Raw genomic sequence first — 20,304 nt, forward strand, 5'->3', positions numbered from 1 at the left:
CGCAGCAGGGTTTGAGGAGAAAAGAGGATGATCATTTGCTGAGCTGTGTTCATACACACTGCAGTCCATTTTTTTGTGTAGACTATGGATGTACAACAATATACCGTAAGCAGACAAATTAACAGGAACACCTTATGATATCATGCAGTTTAATACAAAATTGCCGTTTCAACACCTCTCTGACAGCCTCAATGAAAAAAGCATTGCAGAGCTATGGTAATGGCACAGACAGAACTGAGTGCATTTACATTTTAAACATTTATCAAATGTTCTTATCTGAAGTGACTTTCAATGAGAGCAAACAGTAGATTAAATCAACATCCTAAATCGCCAGACTGCAAGCTTGCTAATAAAGAACAGTGTGGATAGGTTTGTGTGTGTGCATGTCTGTGTGTGTTTTTCGTGTACATGGTTTTCCGAATGAATTTGTTTGGGTGTGTGTGAAACTCAGGCTGAGAAGTTGACACTCACAGCATTCCACAGGAATAGAGGCAGCCTGCAGCGACAGCACCTTCCCGTTGGGTTGAGGGATGTGCACTCGGAACACCACACGGACCCGTGTGTTCTTTCTTCCTATATCCGTCTCCCCCTTCCGCAGCTCAATGTCTGAGTTCCGCAGCTTAAGGATGCCAGCACAGTCGATACTGCAAGGTAGAGGGAAAATAGTTGGCCCCATATGGCACCACCAGGATGGCAATCATCTAAGACATATTTAAGTAGTGAAGTTCTGGGAGTGATAAAACCAACCACAAGCCCAGCAGGGGATTGGCAATGAGAGGCAAATTAAGTGTTGAATCACAAATTAAAAATGCCTGTGAATATGATTTATTACAACTGTAAATGAGAAAATCCCTACCAAATGCCTTCCTATGAATTCCAATGTAAATGAAACCAGACCTTACATAAATATAATCATTTGGGTGATGCAGAATCATAAATATTCGAATAAAGTTTGTTTCTCTGCTCCATGGGAAACCCTCACATTTTCCTTCTGTGCCCAACTCTCCTGTTGGTTTAAATTAAGAAAATCTATTAAATCCCCTTTGGAAGATGTTACAAACCTGTATGATCATAAACGTGGTTATTTTTTCACTGGACAGGGCTTCCTTCATGGTGGTAAGCTCATAACTGAGTAATGTAACCCTGAAGTGCTTCTGACACCTACCTGGCTGTCATGTTGTTTTCGGGCAGGAGAGGAATTTCGAGAACTTTGGTGCTGGAGACTACAATTTCTTGGCTGGCTGTAGCTACGGTTTTCCCGGTGATCCGGTGCACCTGGTAGAAGGCGTGCGGCCTCAAGTAACGGTCGTCTGCTGTTCCGATGAACATCTGCAGGTTGACGGGCTTCTCACTGTAGCCAATGAGCTGAGACACAACAGAGAGAGAGATAGAAAAACAGAAGAAAAACAGATGTGAGTTCTTGGGGTCCAGATGAGAGGTGTGAACAAAGGAATACTCTCTTCATTTCCACTGCCTTTAGAAGGCCATCTTTTTTGGAGGGAATCTAAATGTCAGGTCGAGGGTGTTGCGATATTTCTGGCAGAGCCACTGGAGATTCATCTGGCGCTTTGGCCTCCAACCAGTTTGACTCTGATGTTTTCAACTAATAGTCTTATAATTTTTTCCCCTTGCACGCCTGTCCCTAAAGAGGATTCTGTGCAGGACACTGTTACCTCCAAAAACCTTACCAAAACCTTGAAACCTGGTCTGGTCAATTGTTCCAAGACCAAATAAATGTCATATTGCATCTACAGTGGAAGAGAAAGCAACATCACTGAATTGGCTTTAAGAGATGATGAAAAGAACAAATAGCTGGTGTACTGGAATTATCATATCAATTCACAAAAAATGTATAAATGAATGCCTCCAAGTCAATTCTACAATGATGTTGATGAAGATGTGGATTTCTAACATGGCCCTAAGTTGTAAAAATGCAAAAAAGGGCAATAACACATAAAACATAAAATTAAAAACTAAGATATAAATCTGTGTAAGTTTGATTTCTACTGAGCTTAGCTCCTCTAATAAATATTAAATTTAAGATAAAATTATACAAAAGCATCATTCACACAATCTTCAACTCATTCTGTGAGGTCTTGTGCATATAAAAAGCCTTTGAATGGTTACACTGTGGCTAAAAGAAAAAAAAATGCCAGTAAAAATGTCAACAGCCTTTTCAAATCCAGTGGCTCATGCGTGCCAATCTGGTTGGCATGGGGCAGCTAGACTAGCAGCTTCCCTCTCCATTAGTCTCCGAGTGCAGGCACCCCGGTTTCCACTTAGACAGGTGAGATGTCCGATGAAGGAAAAGTGTTGCGTGTGTCGGGTAGAGAAAAGGGGAAGATGGAAAGGAGAGCAGGACCTTTCCTCCTCAGAGGGACAGAACAAACACGCAGGCCACACAATCCCACCACTGTTGTAATGCTGTACTTGGCAGACTGCGTGACGGCAAGATGCCGCCGCCGCCCCCCACACAAACACATTCTCACCGAACTGCCCTCTTAGCCCACACCTCCAGCGCAGATGGAGGGCAGCTCAATGAGGGTAACAGAAGAGAACAAGGCCATTCATTGCTGTGTCACCCCAGGAACTGCCAAGCCTCAACCCCACCACAGCTGGCTACTGACCCTTTCCTGCCTGCAGCTTTGCGTCACACGCCGCTGTGTCAATGTTTGGAACAAAAGCGTGGTGGGTGGAAGGAGAGAAAGTGGGTGTAGCTTGGCATTTGTCATGTCCTGTTCCAAAACCAGCTAAAATAAAAAGGATTCAATTGGTCACAATCAGGCCCTAGAAACATATGTACCTGAGAAAAACAGTGAGCAAGAACTACCAAACAAATGCATGCTTGGTTTCAAAATATTGACTTTCTCTGACGCCAATTATTAAACTATGCTGGTTTGCAGCAGGATTATTAAACACAACTTATTTCCAGCATTGGTAAAAGGTGTACTGGAATCAGTGGTGGAATTGGTGTTCATGGGAACTGCTGCCATTGGATTTACTGGTAGCCTGAGCTCATTTTTGCATCTCCCTCTCTTTCTCTCTCACTTGCTACTTCCGAGACGGCCCCCTGTGGCGAAAGAAGTCAAGGTATGGGGGCACCTACGTTGAACTGAGCTGTGGAAAAAGTGAAATATGCTGTGTTTACAGCGGGTTATGTGAGAAGACGAGCCTCCAGAGGCAGATACTAGGCAGGCAGGGTGGAGGAGTTAATGCTTAACTGTTCTTAGCTGAATGAAAACCTTGTAGGGCCGTGCCACTGAGCAATAAAGACCTATTGGTTCCCAAGAGGGGTTTGAATTGAAAATAATACAAAGATTATTTCTGGCAAGTAAACAAAATTAAGACTTTTTGTTACTACTTAACACCAAGTTAGTTAGGAGATGATGTTACATTTACCTGACTCCTTCAATATGTATAACTTTTGTAGATCGAAGAAGAATGATTAACATTCATTACCAACTAGCGAGAACAAATTCCTCTGCAGTGCCTTCTTGAAATCCTATACTGAACACTTCTCTTTAACTTCCAGTGTGGCTATCCCAGCGTCTCAGGTTGATCTGAAGTGGAGAGGCCAAAGGCTATACACAAGTCTGGGCTGAGAGGTGCAGGTCCAGGCAGGCTAAACTAATACAGCTTCAGAGTGAGCTGAAGGAGAAGCCATACAGCTGCCTGGTTCAGACAGGTCACCATAACACTTGATGTTCATTTATCTAACTGCTGAGTGCAGATAAGCAGTGTTTGCCAGCAGTTCAGTTAAGAAATTTGAAAAACCTTTTACAAAGAGTCAAAGGGAAAAAATAACACTAACATTGGGACAATCTGCAAGAAGCAAACCTTTACGATTTTAGCCTTGCACTGAAATGAAACAAGGAATGCATATTACACTAGATGGGGTAAGACTGTTAACTGAGTCGAGATGTTATCTTCAGGATTGAAAAATCTTGACTTTCAAAATATCTCTCCAACTTCTACTTGACCAAAAATCTGTGGAAAGCATAGTTGTATTTTCATAAGGAAGTGGCAGTTATAGTCTTGTATAATTATGTAATTAGGGAAAGGTTTGTTTATAGGTACCAATAAATCAATGATTACTTTGCCAACTGTTGAGGTTTATTTTTTTGGCTTTTCAAATATAATTTCCAACTTTGGCTTTGTTTGTTGTTTGAAGCAAAAACTCCCCACCCCAAGGTATGTTGATACTTCTCCACCATGTCCTCCATGTGTTTTAACAGCTCAGTGATGAAGGCATGACTGAATTAGAGCGAATGACTAAACAGATCAGTTACTTGCATTATTTTCTGGGTGTCTGACTGTGTCTCTGTGCTTTGTACAGAGCGTGCTGTTGGTTCTTGTAGGGCAGAGGGTGCTGCAGGAGACAGAATAAAATCTCTGTGACACTAACCACAGGGACGATAGTCAGAGAAGGAAGCTTCCTCCTCACACAAAAGCACATATAAAGTCTCACGGACAGCATATATTTCTGAAATCAAACTTCTAAACTTGAACTGACAGCTACAGCATATGGTGAGATAAATTCTCATTTTGCTTTCTCACCATTGCCCATGTCAAACTGGAATCAACCCACTGAATGTTCCAAACTCCTGTATGCGGCACATGAAATGTATTCGGAAGGAAGCTACACCAAGGGACAGCATGAGGCCCCTATAATAACCAGTAATGGGTTAACCTTTGAAAACCACATTAGATCTTAAGAGCCACATGAAAGTATAAATCTTGCTAGTAACAAGCTAACAGGTAATTATGCACCCTGGTCTGAATGGATCCGTGGTTATAAATGACACCATTATTCTGGATTCAAAGAAACATGGAGTCACAGGAATCAACAGTCTTGTGGGTTGTGTTGCTTGTTTTATGATTATGTCTGCACACTGTGGAAGTAAGCACAGACAGACAGCGCTTGCACGTGTGTGTATGTGCGCGCATGTGTCTCCGTGCATGCTTGTAGTGCACATTGTGTGTGTGTGTGTGTGTGTATGTGTACATAAATCAGGGCATGTTTATTCGCAGCACCATGTGTGTTCCAGACAGCATAAAATTAGTTAACAGTGTCTGGAGGAATGTATCTGTGAGCGAGGATAGACAGACTTAAAAACTGAAAACACTTCACGGATGTAAATTAGAACACCACAAAAAGCTAAAAAAAATAGGAATACATTTTTTATTTTAAATCAGCCGTGTGAGTTAAACGCAGAGTGGTGTTTTTTAAATACCAGTGCCAATGTGATACCTGAGTTTCCTATTTGAGCACCTGAAATTGACGAGGTTCAACATGTTTGACATTGTGTTAAATAAAGTAGAAGTTGTCTGAGATTTATTTGTCCAGTTTGTCAGTTCTACCCAACACTACAAACTGTCACCATGAAACAAAAAAGTCCCTCATTTTTTTCTTTCCTTCCATTTACCCTCTTCATCTCTGCCTCTCTCTGTGTCCTCTTGTATTTTCTCTGTTTCTCCGTCTCTGCACATGAGGGATTTGGTGTAGAGCCAGAGTGTTGACAAACATACACTTGGCAGGCCAGGAGTTTTTTCTAAATCAAATAATCAACGAGGAAAACCTGATTAGAGGGCCAGAAAGAAAGGGCTCACTTCAGCAGTCCCAATGAATCAACACTCCCGGCCAAACAGAAACATACCACATAGCCGGGCTATTATTTTCTGTTTGGTGTTTCCTTGATTCAGTTCAATTTGATTAATTTAGAGAATTAGAAAAAAATAGAGCAGCTTTATAAATGTAAACTGTAAAAAATAACTGATACTGTCAACAATAACTGAACGCACGTAAGCCTTACAACACAGAGCTGGTTCAAAGAATAACATTTACTTTAGCAACAAGGGCTCAGTACATGGTACTGGTACATAAGGGGTGGAAGCTGAACAGGAAAAGAAACATGTCAGAGCAGGTGGGAAGTTATTAGTACAAGTTTTTCCTACCCTAGTACGATATTAAATGATTTTCATTGATCCCAAATTTTCAAATCAATGCTGGCTTTTTAACCTGAACACTATGTTTTACATCCCTAAGACAGCATTAAAACTGTGTAACAAATGATGAGTACACTGATACCATGAACTCCTCAAATAGTAATACAAGCACACTTCTGGGGCCCATTTGCACCTCCAAATCAGAAAATGGGTAAAACACCACCTGCAAACAGCGGGACATGTAAACAAGCACACATGGATAATACCACGGTCCTGGAGGAGGAGGCTTCTCGACACTGAAATGCACACGACACACACCCTTGACTTCACATTCCTGAGTCACCCCTCCGCCACCCCCTAAATCTATGCTTGAGTGTGAAATACCACAGGAGGGTGGTCTCTTTTAACTCCTCACCTTTCTGTCTGTCCAGAGTGCACTGAGCCCATCTGGTCAGTCAGCAAGTAACTGAGGCCTGATAGAGATCAGTCCTTATATTAAACCACATTGACATTAAAACCGGTCACATGTCCCCAGGCCTATGCTCGCTGAAGCCTGTAACTAACTTACGGCTGCCACTGCTGCTTCTGACTGTGGATCGAGTTTAGGATGAACTCCCTTAAAATAAAACCGCTGGATACGGTTACATAGTCAGCTCTCACTAAATAAAGTCCTCACTTATTTTTGGCCTTCATCTGTTCCACTGATCCAGTAATAAGGCTAGCAAGCTGAGGGGGAAAAACATCTCCCATCACTGCATACACAGACCAAAGCGTTTTAACTTTTGTTTAAAATACAAAAATGACAGCTGGTTTGAGAGCTGATCTGGGCTCTAAGAGTTTTGATAATGGGATATTTGCATGGGGAAAGCTAAGAGAGAGAACATCACCTGCTCCCTGCAGCAAAACACTGCCTCTCATCACATACTGTGTTTCAGCAACAACTACCTGCGAGCATTCATTCATTTTCTGTTTATCTCTTCTCATTTTATTCTCTCCTCTCTGCTTTTTATTCTTCATCTTTCCTGTCATCTCTTCCCACTTCTTTTCCCTTTGTCACTCTCTCCTCTCCGTCCCTGTCCTCGCCTCTCACCCACCTCAGCTCCAGCCCTCTGCCGTAACTCGACACTTTCTCACAGCGAGCGCCTGACTCTGCCAAGTTGTTTCCCTGTGTTGCTCCACGGTTGCCATGGTGAGACTCTCTGTGTGTATGCAGCACACAGTATGTGTGAGTGAGTGTGTGTGTGTGTGTGTGTGTGTGTGTGTATGAGAGAGCAGCTACATACACTCACGTTGGTGTAAACTACAGCCCTGAAGCTTGTGTTGGAGAGAGTGTGTGTGTTAGAATGTGTGGATTTAAGAAGACTAACTTTGGTGTAAACTGTAGTCCTTGGAAAGGTTTGTGATGAGTGTGTGTGTGTGTGTGTGTGTGTGAGAGAGAGAGAGAGATAGAGAGACAATGTACTTGTACTTGCTACATAGTAAGGACTGAATCCTGCTTTTTTTACCTACAGAGTGAGGACATTTTTGGAAAGTGAGGACATTTTGGCGGGTCCTCACAACTTCAAAGGGCTGTTTGAAGGTTAAGACTTGGTTTTAAGGGTTAGGTTAGAATTAGGTTTAGGTTAGGGTTAGGCATTTAGTTATGATGGTTAAGGTTAGGGTAAGAGGCTAGGGAATGCATTATGTCAATGACAGTCCTCACAAAGATAGAAGTACAAGAATGTGTGTGTGTGTGTGTGTGTGTGTGTGTGTGTGTGTGTGTGTGTAAATGCGCGCGCATGCACGTGTGTGTGACCGTCTGGTTAGCATGTGTGTGCAACAGATGTAAAAACAGGAGCTGGTGGTCAAGGTCATGAGTGGGCCCATTTTATCTGGCAGTGGTTTCCCTACTGTGGCACCACGACCTGGGATCTATGGACACACACACACACACACACACACAGCACAGCTCACACAGGCTTGCTGTTTGCCCAGCACACTAGGGAGGGCAGAGAGAGCCAGGGGGCCAGTTGACTGTTTGTTTAAACAAGGTCAATACATGCACACGTACACGCACACAGACACACACGCAGGAGCGTTTACTGTATACTGCATGAGGGCTGTATATGGCCTTGCTAGACTGGTCCAAGCTCAATTTCTCTTATTCCCCATTCTATCCTCCCCCACTCTCCCTGACTCTCTCTCTCTCTCTCTCACACACACGTGCACACACACACACACACCTCTCTGTCACTCTCTCCCCCTCTCAGTGTTTTCTCGCTGTGCGCTAAGCCTGATTACAACAAATGAGAGCCAAGCTTCCAACATGTTTACATCAAATACAGCCCTGGCGCAAAGCAACGCTAGCTCCAGCCAGTTCACACAGTGCAAACCGCTTGGTTCTGCATTGTTGTCTGTGTGTCTCCCCATTATGGCAGCCAGTCTATTGAGAGTGTCAGCTGAGTGAGAAAGACCTGTCAAGGCAAAAGCTTCACTGTGGCACAAAGCAAGAGGGCAAGTAAGAAGAAGAAAGAGAGCAGATAAGACAGAGGTAGTGAGAGAGTGAGAGATGGCCAGAATAAGAGAAGGGGTTAAAGACACTGAAAGTGTGAGAGTGAATGACAGAGACAGAGAGAGACAGCAATGGGGTCATGGCCATGCATTCAAACACTGGGATCAAAATCATTTAATGCATCCATGCCAGTGGAAATATAAGGCTGTCTTGGACAGCTTCTGTCGTATTCTCTTTCAAATCCTTGTTATCAGACACCATGGCTTCATTTAGATTTATTAACCGTCGCAACAAGTTTAAAGATGGACATAATATTTTTTCCAACTGTCTTGTGTTATAATAAAGCAGTCCTATGCAGTGTTTGTGTGATGTGTGTGAGTGAGTGTGACTGTCTGTACCTGACAGCCTTTTTCTGTTGTGTCTGCCTGCCTCTATCCGTAGCAGCAGGTAATACCAGAGGGGCTCCTTATATTTGTGTGGGTGCAGCAGCACTCAATTAAGCTGGTTAAATACGCACAAGGATACCTCAGCCAGCCAGAGAGGCTTTGGACTTATATGTCTCCTAGCAACAGGTGTACCGATTATGGTCTGCAGCTAACCCCAGAGGAATGGCTAAAACTGCCAGTCAGCCAGGCACTGACGAAGCCATCCTGCAATGTACAATTATTCTTAAAAGGTCAGGTGTTTAACAATATTGCAACATATTGAGAACCATCTGGATCTTGCACATTTTTTAAATAACCTCAAAAATGTTCTTAACATTTGCACATCATTATCAATACCACAATGCATGTTTTCAAGTCTGTAGAATGTATATTGTATAAACAGTGTGCTTATATATTGTATAGGGGACATATTTCATTCTACAAGTGTATTGTTATTTTATATTGTATTTCTTTCAACCATCAAAAAGTTAATACATTTCTCTGGCAACCAGTACATTACGAGGGGGAGGATTTCTGTTACAGGCTTCCTATTTTGTTGTGCTTTACATGTGAAAAAGAGGTTTCTAATGGACAAAAGCCCCATAAACATTGTTGCCAGAAGGACTTCAACAAGGCTACACTGTGGCTAGTGATATCATTAGCAGTGAGAATCAGTCTTTGCATAAGAATACACAGCATTCCTCACAGAACCCAGTGCTATGAATCATGTTTGTCAAAACAATTCAATGTAAACACTGTCACGCTTTGTTTGTCTGGCTACCGTACATCCAGACGGAAAAGGAGCTGACTGCTATGGCCATTGCCAGCCAAGGCTTTATGACACCCCTGTCTCTCTTTAGATCACTAATCAACAGCTGGTCAACACCCACATGTCTTACTTGTTAGTATTAGCAAACCAAGTTGGTGTCAAACTCCCAACACACTGCAGTCTCATGTTTTATTCCTTGAGCAAGTGAAATGTATTTGTGTTGCCAGAGCACAGGTTGCTGTGACATAGAATTCAAAGACATGTGTACTGCTTAATATCATGCACCACACAATATACTCTATTGCTTTCAAAGCCACAAAATTATACAGGTGGCAGAGTACACACAAAGTACCAGCTCACAGCATCAGCTTGTTTTAGTATAATAATAAACGTTTTAAACTAAATCTAAATAATTCGGACTTGAGCTCTACAATAGGGTCTCCTCAGTGGTTCATTTGCCTCTTAATTTCTGTGGCTACACTTCTTAACAGCTCCTACATCCTGTGTCTGGGGCCCAAAACCACAGGTTAGAAATCACTGACCTAAAACTGCTCTGCAACTGAGCCATTAAATTCTACACAGACATGCTAAAAATGAACACAACCATTCTCTCTGAGAAATCTGGATGAGAGCCACTAGGGTGAGAGGTATGAGTAACTTAAAACCTTGATACTCAAGCTAGCAGATGCCCAAACAGAAACTAAAAGAAACTGGAATATTTCCTTCTCGCAGAAAGGGTCATTTTTGAAAAGTTCCTTATCAAAACCTTGTCTACCGATCTACAATCCTGTCAAAAGCATTTGAGTAAAATGCAGTTGCTGGGTGAATCCCTCGTAACTTCAAAACAACATTTTAATAGAACAATTTTACAATGCACTGTTGCATTTCATTGTGAGTGTCCGACTGTCATTGTTTAAGACTTAACCAGTTACAGTAAATCCTGTTTTGTTTTGATCCTAATAACCCAACTATTTCATTTTTCTTCTTTACAGTTTTAAAACAAAACATTTTAAAATTCACTGTTCAATGTAAAATTTTACAGAAATCAGATTGCACTCCACTCACTTCAACTCAGCTACAAACAGAGTGCCAAGACAAAAAGCCATATTGCCATACATTGCCAAACATTGTCATAGTTTGCTTCACCACGATCTGATCAGAGAAAGACCTTTAGGAAGGTGTTTTAGTAATAAAAGTCAATAGCTGGCTGAACCACCAGGAAATTGTGCCTACAAGACACGAGAGAGACATCCTTGAGCTTGTAAACAAGCCATGGCTCGTCTGCAAGAGTTTGCTAATGCCTTGTATATGTCGTGTACAGATTATGTTACTGTGAGACACTACTTCCAGTACTCCGCCTGCTAAAAGAGAGTGGTTTGAGCTTCAAAGTAGAGTATACACACCTCTCAAAACTGCAAACAAAGGTTACCTGACTGAGAACTATTTAGATCCAACAAATATGACCTTCTTCTTGACATGGTCCAAGCCCAGGCAGCTGCTTTCTTTGAAAGGCATGCAATTGATGCAATGCAATGGTAACTGCACAGAGTTGATTTAAACAATGATGCGGCAGTCCATTAAGGGATCTTTCCAAAACAGAGTAAACTGGTGAAAAAGAACTGGAGCACTGCAGCTACCGGAGCATTTTCACAGAGGGCATCCAGCACAGGAGGAGACCTGATTACATGCCACAGAACTGCCCTCAAGCCACATGGATACGCTTCCATACCACCTGTGAAATGTAAAGATGCACAGACAGGATTAGATCTTTAGCTTCTGAATTGTTCTATTGGCCACCATCACCCCATCTCTGAGCAATAGCTATTGCCTAGCCCCAGCCCTAGCAGAAAGCTTGCACTTTACCAAGTTGCACTCCACCTTCTATTTCTTTGAGCGGTCACAACTGTATACAGAGTTTAACATTTTATAATTTTCTAACTATCTATATAAGTAATAGTGACAAAAAAAAATATTTTCATGCATTTCATTGCATGTAAAGGGACTTAACTACATAATCTTGTTCTTGACTGCTACTATTAGCCACGACTCTGGATTAAAGTGTGCTTTATTGGACTATACAAGGCGCTCACAACAGGAGCGCCAACTTTTTATTGCACTGTCCCAAAATGCAAATGTCTATGCCAAGAAATCCAAGTTTGCAGACTTCACAACAGGCCAGATGAAGAAATCAAATGTATTCAGAGACAAACAACAGACACAGCCCTGATTCTGCCTGATACAAATAGTGTTTTTGTCCAACAGACCTGATGAAAAACACAAGGCGAGAAGGCAAGAAGATTTTAGGATTAACACACAGACAACATGATAATTCACTCTTTTTCCTCATACACACTAACAGTATAACATTAGATCTTTAACACACGTAAACTAAACCAGCCCCAAAGCTCCTTCCTCAGACATTCTCTTGTTTTTCTGTTGACACAGCAGCTCAGTGGTACATTGATCTGGGCAGCATGGCCACAAAAGGAAGTCATCACCATGTCCAGATGGCAGCTATACCGTCATCTGGTGACATCACACCACCAGAGTCAAGACCCAAGGAGAATGAGAGTTCCCGCAGGGCCGCAGACGATGCAGAAGTACAATCTGTAGACAAGGCAGCGGCTGGAATATCATAGTGTTTTAGATCAAAAAAATTAAGCCTCAGTAGTAAAGCTTGCTTTGAATGCGGAGTGGAGAATGACGTAGAGATGAAAAGAAGAAAAAAAATGGAATGCTCATCACAGTGGCCATGAAGTTATTCAGTCAGGAAAATACTTTTGTAATCATAAAAAAAAAAGTTTTCTAAATCTCTCACAATATACCAATGTTTGCCATCATAACAAAGAAAGGTTCCTTCTTAACCGCCAAAATTCTTAATGTAGGTAGTATCTCAACTACAGTCAAAAATGTCCAATCTATGTATGCAAATTCTGTGGCAGAGAAGCTGCAATCACACACGCTGTCACCAGTGTCATTCTGCCTCCAGGGAATAGCTTGGTTCACACCTAAATTGCACCTGGGAAACATGATATGTGCAAGCTTGTTAACACAGTCAAAACAGTGGCTGAATGACTTTGAGATTCCCCCCAATAACGTCTCATGTTTTTGCTGTTATTGTTTATGATTTTTTAGCGTGTTCTTCTGATAACCTCAAGCAATGATACAAATGTGTGTGTGTTGTTTTCAAAGTAAATGTGTTTCTGTAAAAACAATAATGACATCACAGGGTGAAGAAATGACCTTTCAATATGGTCCTTTTTTGCGCAGTCCATCAAAAAGAGGCTAAGACGACCAACAATAGAGGAGTGGGTGTTTAGTAAACAAAGACTGACTGTTAGACCTGCTGGACAAATGCTGATACTATCTATCCTCACATAGCGCAAGCCAGCTGTTAATGTTATGTTGATTGTCAGTGTTTTTTAGTGTGTAAGTGTATCCTAAAATTATTTTCTGTAAAGATAAGAGAGGTGAGTTACTGTGAGTTCAATACACAGGAAATCTGGGGTCATTTCAGGATTAGCAATTCACAGCTGGACATTAGTATATCAATGATGACGTATTAAACTATATACTTTACTGAAAAGAGTGGAGCGGTATGTATAATAGCTGAATACAGAATGATGTAAAGATTTCTTTAGTTTAACATATACATATATCACATATACTCGCCTCCCTCCCTCATAAAGCTCATTCACCCACACATTTTCTCTCTGTGCACAGGGCTCTGCAAACCGCTGCTCATGACAAGCAAATGTCGTCTGTGTGCTTCTCTCACTCTGTCTGTGACAACATGTTGCTGTTCGTCAGTGTGTTCATGAAAGTGCGTTCCTGCAGAAATACATTTGATTTTCATCAGTGGCAGCATACTGCTACTGAATGTCTATAGAAGAAACTGACTTCTTTCACTTTCTGCAATTATACAATATGTACAGGTGTAGGCACCCAGCCAAATCATTTCAGAGATTTATTGTATGACAATTTATCAAGAACAGAACAAAGTGATTTGTAAACCATGCTTATCTAAAGAAAAGTACATGAGTGGGAGTAAACCTGACTTCTCTTGTGGCTTATCATCTGTTTTTGCCTCCTTGAGCTAAACTGCTATTAGCTGTCATTGGAGCTGATTTAGATTCTAACAGAAAACTAATAACCAAAATAACATGAAAGAAATTACATTAAAAAAATATACAATCATGAAAAATTATGATGCTATCTTCACACTGACTGTCAGGACTAGGCATGTAGATACTGTAGATCAGATTCCAGCTGGGTTTGGAATCAACTTTGAAATTGCCTTGTCTGACCTAAGATATAAACTCTCTACTCACTGCTACTACTGCAAATAAACTGCTATAACCAAACAATTCCCTCTGGGAATGAGGAATGAGGGCAAGTGTGGCAAATGCTTGGTTGAAAACATTTGACAGCTAAATTATGCATCGTCACATATGGCAGGATAGAATCTTGGTCTAACTGAGGTTGAAATGGTTAATGACTGGCCTGGAGGGAGCCTGCATGACTGAATATATGAGGACATAGGCTGTTTCTAAAGCAACAAATGGCAGTAATTTGGGCTTCACTGTTGTTTCAGGAAATGTTGTGTCCACAGCTGTTTGATTGTTGTATTTTTTTAAATTGTTATATCATGTGTATATGGTGCATAATGAGCGGTGACTGAGTTAGCCTAAGGACTAACCTACTTTCCATCTGTAGTACCAAGCAATGACAACACATGTTGCCACACCCAATAATAACAAAATTAATAAGAACTATACACAAATTTGGCTGTGCTTCCAATGCATGTCTATCCTCAGATATTAATAACATTGTCAAGAACCTTTATTTTTACAGATTTGTCATGTGGGGCGTCACAATAGTGTACCTGTATTTAAAGCCATGAGCAAACAAAAGTCAACAGTGGCAGCAAGATGAATGTCAAATGTATCCACTTTTGGGTTTTAGACACTTCTACAATCCAAAATCTGACAAAGAAAATGATGTAGGCGCCACTGCAATGCTACAGCAGATGCAAGTGTGCAAGATATACAGGATAGTGGACTGTCATTCTTATTGGGCTGATTGGACAGCTGACCAAAACTGGCAGTCTGAACTCAGCCATTGTTGGGCTCCACAACAATGGTCATGGTCCAGCTCTAAGGCCCTATCTTAATCATACACACAAAAGAAGCTTGCCACTGCATTCTTGAAATATTAATGTGGTTGAAATCGTCCGCTCTCTCTCTCTTTTCTCTCTCTCACTCTCTCAGAGAGAAAAGCAGCCGTAGCTGTATGTAGGCTCACCAAGTCTCTCGCAGGTGCTATCAAATGACAGACCAGCTGACCAGACTACAGTGACAGCTCTCTTGCCTGCCTGCTTATCTTCCTGCCTCAACAGGTTGACTGACAGTCTTGCTGTGGGAGAGGAACCATGTGACAATCCGCACATGCAAATTTGTAAAATGAATCCGTAAATGCAATGTTTATTCACAGCGACCAGCTGATGTTTGGGCTGTAAGGCTGAACAATTACATATTTATAGTCCAATAATGTATTCATTCCATTATTCAAATATTGCTATCTGTATTATAAGTATGAAGTATGCCTCCCTGAACTAACTTTGAGGATAGAATATATTTCACCCATATGCAAACTGGAAATTAGCCCATCTCTCAGGAAGCCTTTGCTAAATTCAGCACGTAAGTTCGGTTCAGCTTCTTTCTCTTCCTTTCATGTTTGATTTCATCACTGAAGCCTGTGGCTAAATCAGACACTTAACTAATGCATGGCTAGCATCATGTTAGCACAGACAGTAAATCAGTCCTGACCTCAGGGGGAAATTTAATCCTCAGTATGGTAGAGACATCAGTGCTCGTATTTTGTTTAATGGAGCAAAAAAAACAAAGTTTATGTTCCGTAAAAGAGATTTTAGTTATTTTTATGCATAAGATGTAAGCACAAATGTTTTTCACCACTAAGCTTGTTAGTATTTTGTTAATGGTCTTTACAGTTTCAGGTTTAAACTACAAAATGGTGGAGGTTTATTACACTGTTTGTGGTTGAGCAGCAGTAAGTGGCCCGGACATGTGGGAAAATTCCCAAATATGTTACCTTGACGACTGGGTGGCCACCAGAGGCTGCTTTGACGGCTCCTCGGCTGCCCTCAGTCTCATAGTGCGCTCGGTGGTGGGCTTTGGGTTGCACCTCTATCTTCAGTTCATACTGGCCAAACTGGCTTGGCAGTGGCCAATCTAGAGGAGGCAGTGAGGAGGTCCTGAGGAGAGAATACCACAAGCATACACACACACACACACACACACACACACACACACACACAAAGAGGAAGCGCATTATTGAGCTTTGGTATGAAACCATTATAACATGCAGTGTTGTTTAAAAGATGTGTTCAAAGATTCATTCAAAGGATACCGTGGAAAGGTTTGTGGTTGTAGTAATTGGTAAATGTACATTTCAACAAACTGCCCTGAAGCCTAAGACTGAGAGAGCAAATAATCTTATTAATCTGCATCACGGATAAGATTGAAAGAACATTTTAATAGCCTTAACAGTAAGAATTTCCATACTCACACCTTCATGTTTTCCATATTTCAAATAATTCTGTACAGATATGTTATTCCATGTGACATTAACAAGTAGGGCAAGACAACCTCTCTATCTACTTTATTGCTGATGACAACAACCTGTCTAAAAGCTGTCTGAAAACATTCAAAAGCTGGTATTCCCCTTTTATGGTCTGAGACAGTATAGGTGTAAAAAGGGGGTATAATATGCAGTGTACTTAGCCCCACCAGACAGTGAATCACTGGAATGCCCACATGCATTAATCCTGTTCTTAAACATAACACTTGTAATAGGTCATGTTAAGACTTTAAGGGTGAATCATTTTCTAAGGGGGGCTTTTCTTTGTGAGTCTTCTGTGTGGGTCAGTAAATGGGTGGTGGGATGAGTGTGTGTAAGACAGTGAATAAATTACTGTGTGTGTGAGTCTGTGTGCATACTGTACAAGTGTATATTTTATGTGTAGTGCACACCAGGGGCTGGCATTGTGTGTTTTTCCTTTTTTTTTTGTTATCTGTGTAGGCCACAATCATATTTGAACAGCTGCACTCGGAAATAAAACACTCAATGGCCTTCTCCACAGAGAAACTCGCTCTCTCCATCTGAGTGCATTAGATCAGTTTATCCTCAAAACATTTTGTAAACACTGGCATCAACCATTAGCATCAACCAAGCCATAACCTTTTCCAAATGTTGTTGTATTTATTGTCGTTGATTATAATTTATTTATATTTAATTTATACTTTTTTTTTCTTTATATTTAGGTACAATCACCCTAATCCACTAAAAATGGAACTTGCCCAAACACCCAAAACGGGAAGTAATCTGGACCAAAATGTATTTCATTGTAGAAATACTGAAAAATGAAATATGAGTGGAATATACGTCAGTAGGACACTAATTAAAATGATCACTATCTTTAACTTTGTCATTATTATCATCATCATCTTTATATCTCTGTCACTGTCATAATCATTATGTGTATGATAGCTTCAAATGTTACCAAAAGAAGTATCTAGAACATGGTTCATCCACAGTTTGGTTTATCTTTGTTAAGTTTTCTTTAAATTAATGGTTTACTTTCGTATATTATTGGTTTACATATTTTTTTACATACTTTTGCTTATTTAAGTCTACTTTTTTATTCTACTCTGTAATATCTGTACTGAACTATTACAGTACATATGTTTAACTTGACGAGGTACTTGAATTGTACTAAAAGCCACAATGTAAACCCTTGTCACATCTTGGACAGTGTACACAATTAATTATTCATGATCCAAGAGCCCTACTGTAGGGCAGCACAAGCTATATACAGTATGTCATCCAGGTGTTTTGTCTGGCAGCACTTACAAAGCGCCATTGTTTTTTTTAGCACAGCAGTATACGCAATCATAAATCAAAGTGTGTGTGTGTGTCTATGTATGCATGCACACTCCCACTGTGTCCATGCATGTATGTGTGTCTGTACATCTATGTCTGTGTATGTTAAGCCTGAGTCATTGAATTGACTCTGTACTGCAGGCAGCTGTGTACGTGCCGTCTCATGGGCCAAGACACCCTATGCTACATACTGATCTCTAGCTTAGTGTTGGCCACTGTAGGGCACTTTGTGCACCCTGTCACACGGTGGCATAAGCTTTTATTCGGCTCTATCCAAGATGGTACAGGCTCCTAGCATGCAAACATACTGAGTCTAAACTGCATGATAGATCTTTGACAGCACAAATACTTCTTAAGGGAAAGTTTGTAAAGTTTTAGCCAGCATGGCAGACTCCCTTAATTTTTCCCTTTCCAAATGCCTGTCAAGTGCTGGCTACGTGCAGACCAATCTGATCAGACTGAATTAAAGACATGTGAGTCAGGCTTTCAGTGGAGCCATTTCACTTCATAAACTGCCTTACGGACTGGTACCAAATACAAAGGAAAGACTGCATTTTGGAATGAAAAGGTATTTTGTAGAAGTTTTGAGAAGCTAAATGTAGCCTTATGGTTACAACGCTACATTCAACAGATTCTCCTACCACATATGATATGGCAATGTCACCTAAAACCACTTTAGGTTGTAACTTGCTACATAAAGACCGGCCAGGTTGAGCAAATCACATGTGATTATAGCCACATATACCACAAACAATTTATTTTATTTTCTTATCCTGCTTGAAACAAAGTTTATACAGTATGGTTATCTGTGATGAGTAACTGCGATGATGAATGTATAGTTTGTTGTAATGTCGGAATAGTCAACAAAGACCTGCTCTCAATCCTTTTAAGTTTGATTTTCAAACAAGGTTTGTCACTTTAACACAGTGTAATAGAGGCATCCTAACCCTCATGTTTTCCTCTCGGCAAGTATAACCACCCAGGAAGTGTGGGTTTGCATGGCTGCTACGGTAAAAGGAGTAGAAGAGGACAGAGGAAATATGAGCTTTGTGATGGAGCAGAACAGAAGCGGTGGCCTATGTCCTGACATAGCATAACCTTTATCAAATGTCGAAGCCATGGTCAGTGCAATCACATTCCCACAACCCACTTGGTTTTCTCTATAGTCTCCATCGTCCCACCAACATCCTTTCCATCCAATGAATTACGTAATCTTGCATCTACACACACTGCATAAATGTGAGGCCCAGTCACATTTTAAGTCACAAGGAAATGACACAGTGTAAACTAATTTCCTTGCAATATAGACTTACCCTTACATGTAAATCAAACAGTTTAGGTTTATATTGTTTTACTGCAGTTTTATATCAAAAGCCCATTACAGTTACTTCCTGGAAACCAGTGCATCATTATTGGTTGCCTCACGGTATATTGGTAGGCATACATACAACCTCTAGCCAATAATACCATCAGTACTTCTGCTGCTGCCAACAAATAAAACTGCATTTCTCACCTTAAAGGTTATCCCATTCAGTTACATTATTTCTTTCTGTCAGTCAAGGTCCAAACATAAAAAATACAGCAAATTAGCAAAACACTAATAGTTCATTCACTCATTCCAGTGATGTAGTGGTTACTTGATAGACTTTTTTTTGCTAACAAATTCTAGCCTAGGCTCTGCTAACTGACTGGAGCTGTGCATATTGTATTTGCCACAGAGTAATACTGACCTTTTGTTTAAATAAAGCTTTTGGCAACCAACTCATGAGTGCCATTAATATCCTTCTGTAGACAGCTCAGGGGGTAAGGCATGAGAAGACTCTTCGTCAAAGTAAGTGTCTCAACCAATTTTCAATCCCACTCACTCTAATCCAGTCCCACCCATTCCATCTGGGCCATATGTTCAAGACACCACTAACACACATATGCATGCACACGGGCAACTCAACGACCTTCTAGCCCATGGCAGACATGAGCTTACACCACTTGACTCTCTGCTGTAGAAGTCACATCTGAAAACATGACATTTAGTTTGAAGTCTAACCTGTATTTTATGCCACGTGAGCAACTATTGCTCAGGTTGGGCAATGGTACAGTAACTTTAGTAGGTGTGTAATATATAAGGAAATACTTGTAGGTCAAAATTAGAGTAAACAGCATAGTTTAAAAAAGCAGTAGCTGTTGTGTTCACTTAGCACTTAACTCTACGGCAATGTAGACATTATTCTGTCTCTGTCTTGGCCATGGCCTTAGCAAAGATGCAAAGATCAAATGGTGAGTGATCATAGAGCTGACCCTTTCACCCTGTTATTGTCTAGAGAGTGTTAGTTCTATGTGAGCAAGCGTTTGTGTTATGTCTATGCGTGTATTTGTGTTTGTGTGTGTGCTTGTGTGTGTGTGTGTGTGTGTGTGTGTGTGGCCCCCTTACCATATGTGCCCTGTGCTGATTTGCAGTGCTAGGGGCCAATGCATACAAACAAGGCTATGTCTTCATCTGTGGCACACATTGGAGAACAGACAGCAGACTCCATTATGAGTTTCTGATTGCACCCATGATACTTTAATGTGGAGATTCTGCTGTGTAACTAAGTTAGATTTATACTGCTGATACAAAGCTCAAAGTTCCCCCGTTACTGAACATTGATCTGCAGAGTTCCATCAACATGCCTATTATTCATCTAACTATTTACTAATTTACTGCATTGCACTGT

General features: G+C 40.9%; 1 protein-coding gene across 1 annotated transcript in view; it reads right to left on the reverse strand.

Annotated features, from left to right (window-relative positions):
- The window catches only part of nfatc3a (nuclear factor of activated T cells 3a), a 66,178-nt gene that overhangs the window by 23,947 nt on the left and 21,927 nt on the right, over positions 1-20,304 (reverse strand). Inside the window, exons 3-5 of the mRNA XM_044190678.1 lie at positions 15,743-15,905; positions 1,166-1,365; positions 472-644 (exon numbers count right to left, since the gene is read on the reverse strand). Coding sequence (XP_044046613.1) covers positions 472-644; positions 1,166-1,365; positions 15,743-15,905 — 536 coding nt within the window. The remainder of the gene's footprint in view (positions 1-471; positions 645-1,165; positions 1,366-15,742; positions 15,906-20,304) is intronic.

This window comes from Siniperca chuatsi, linkage group LG1, assembly GCF_020085105.1.
Source record: "Siniperca chuatsi isolate FFG_IHB_CAS linkage group LG1, ASM2008510v1, whole genome shotgun sequence".
Lineage (NCBI taxonomy): Eukaryota > Metazoa > Chordata > Actinopteri > Centrarchiformes > Sinipercidae > Siniperca > Siniperca chuatsi.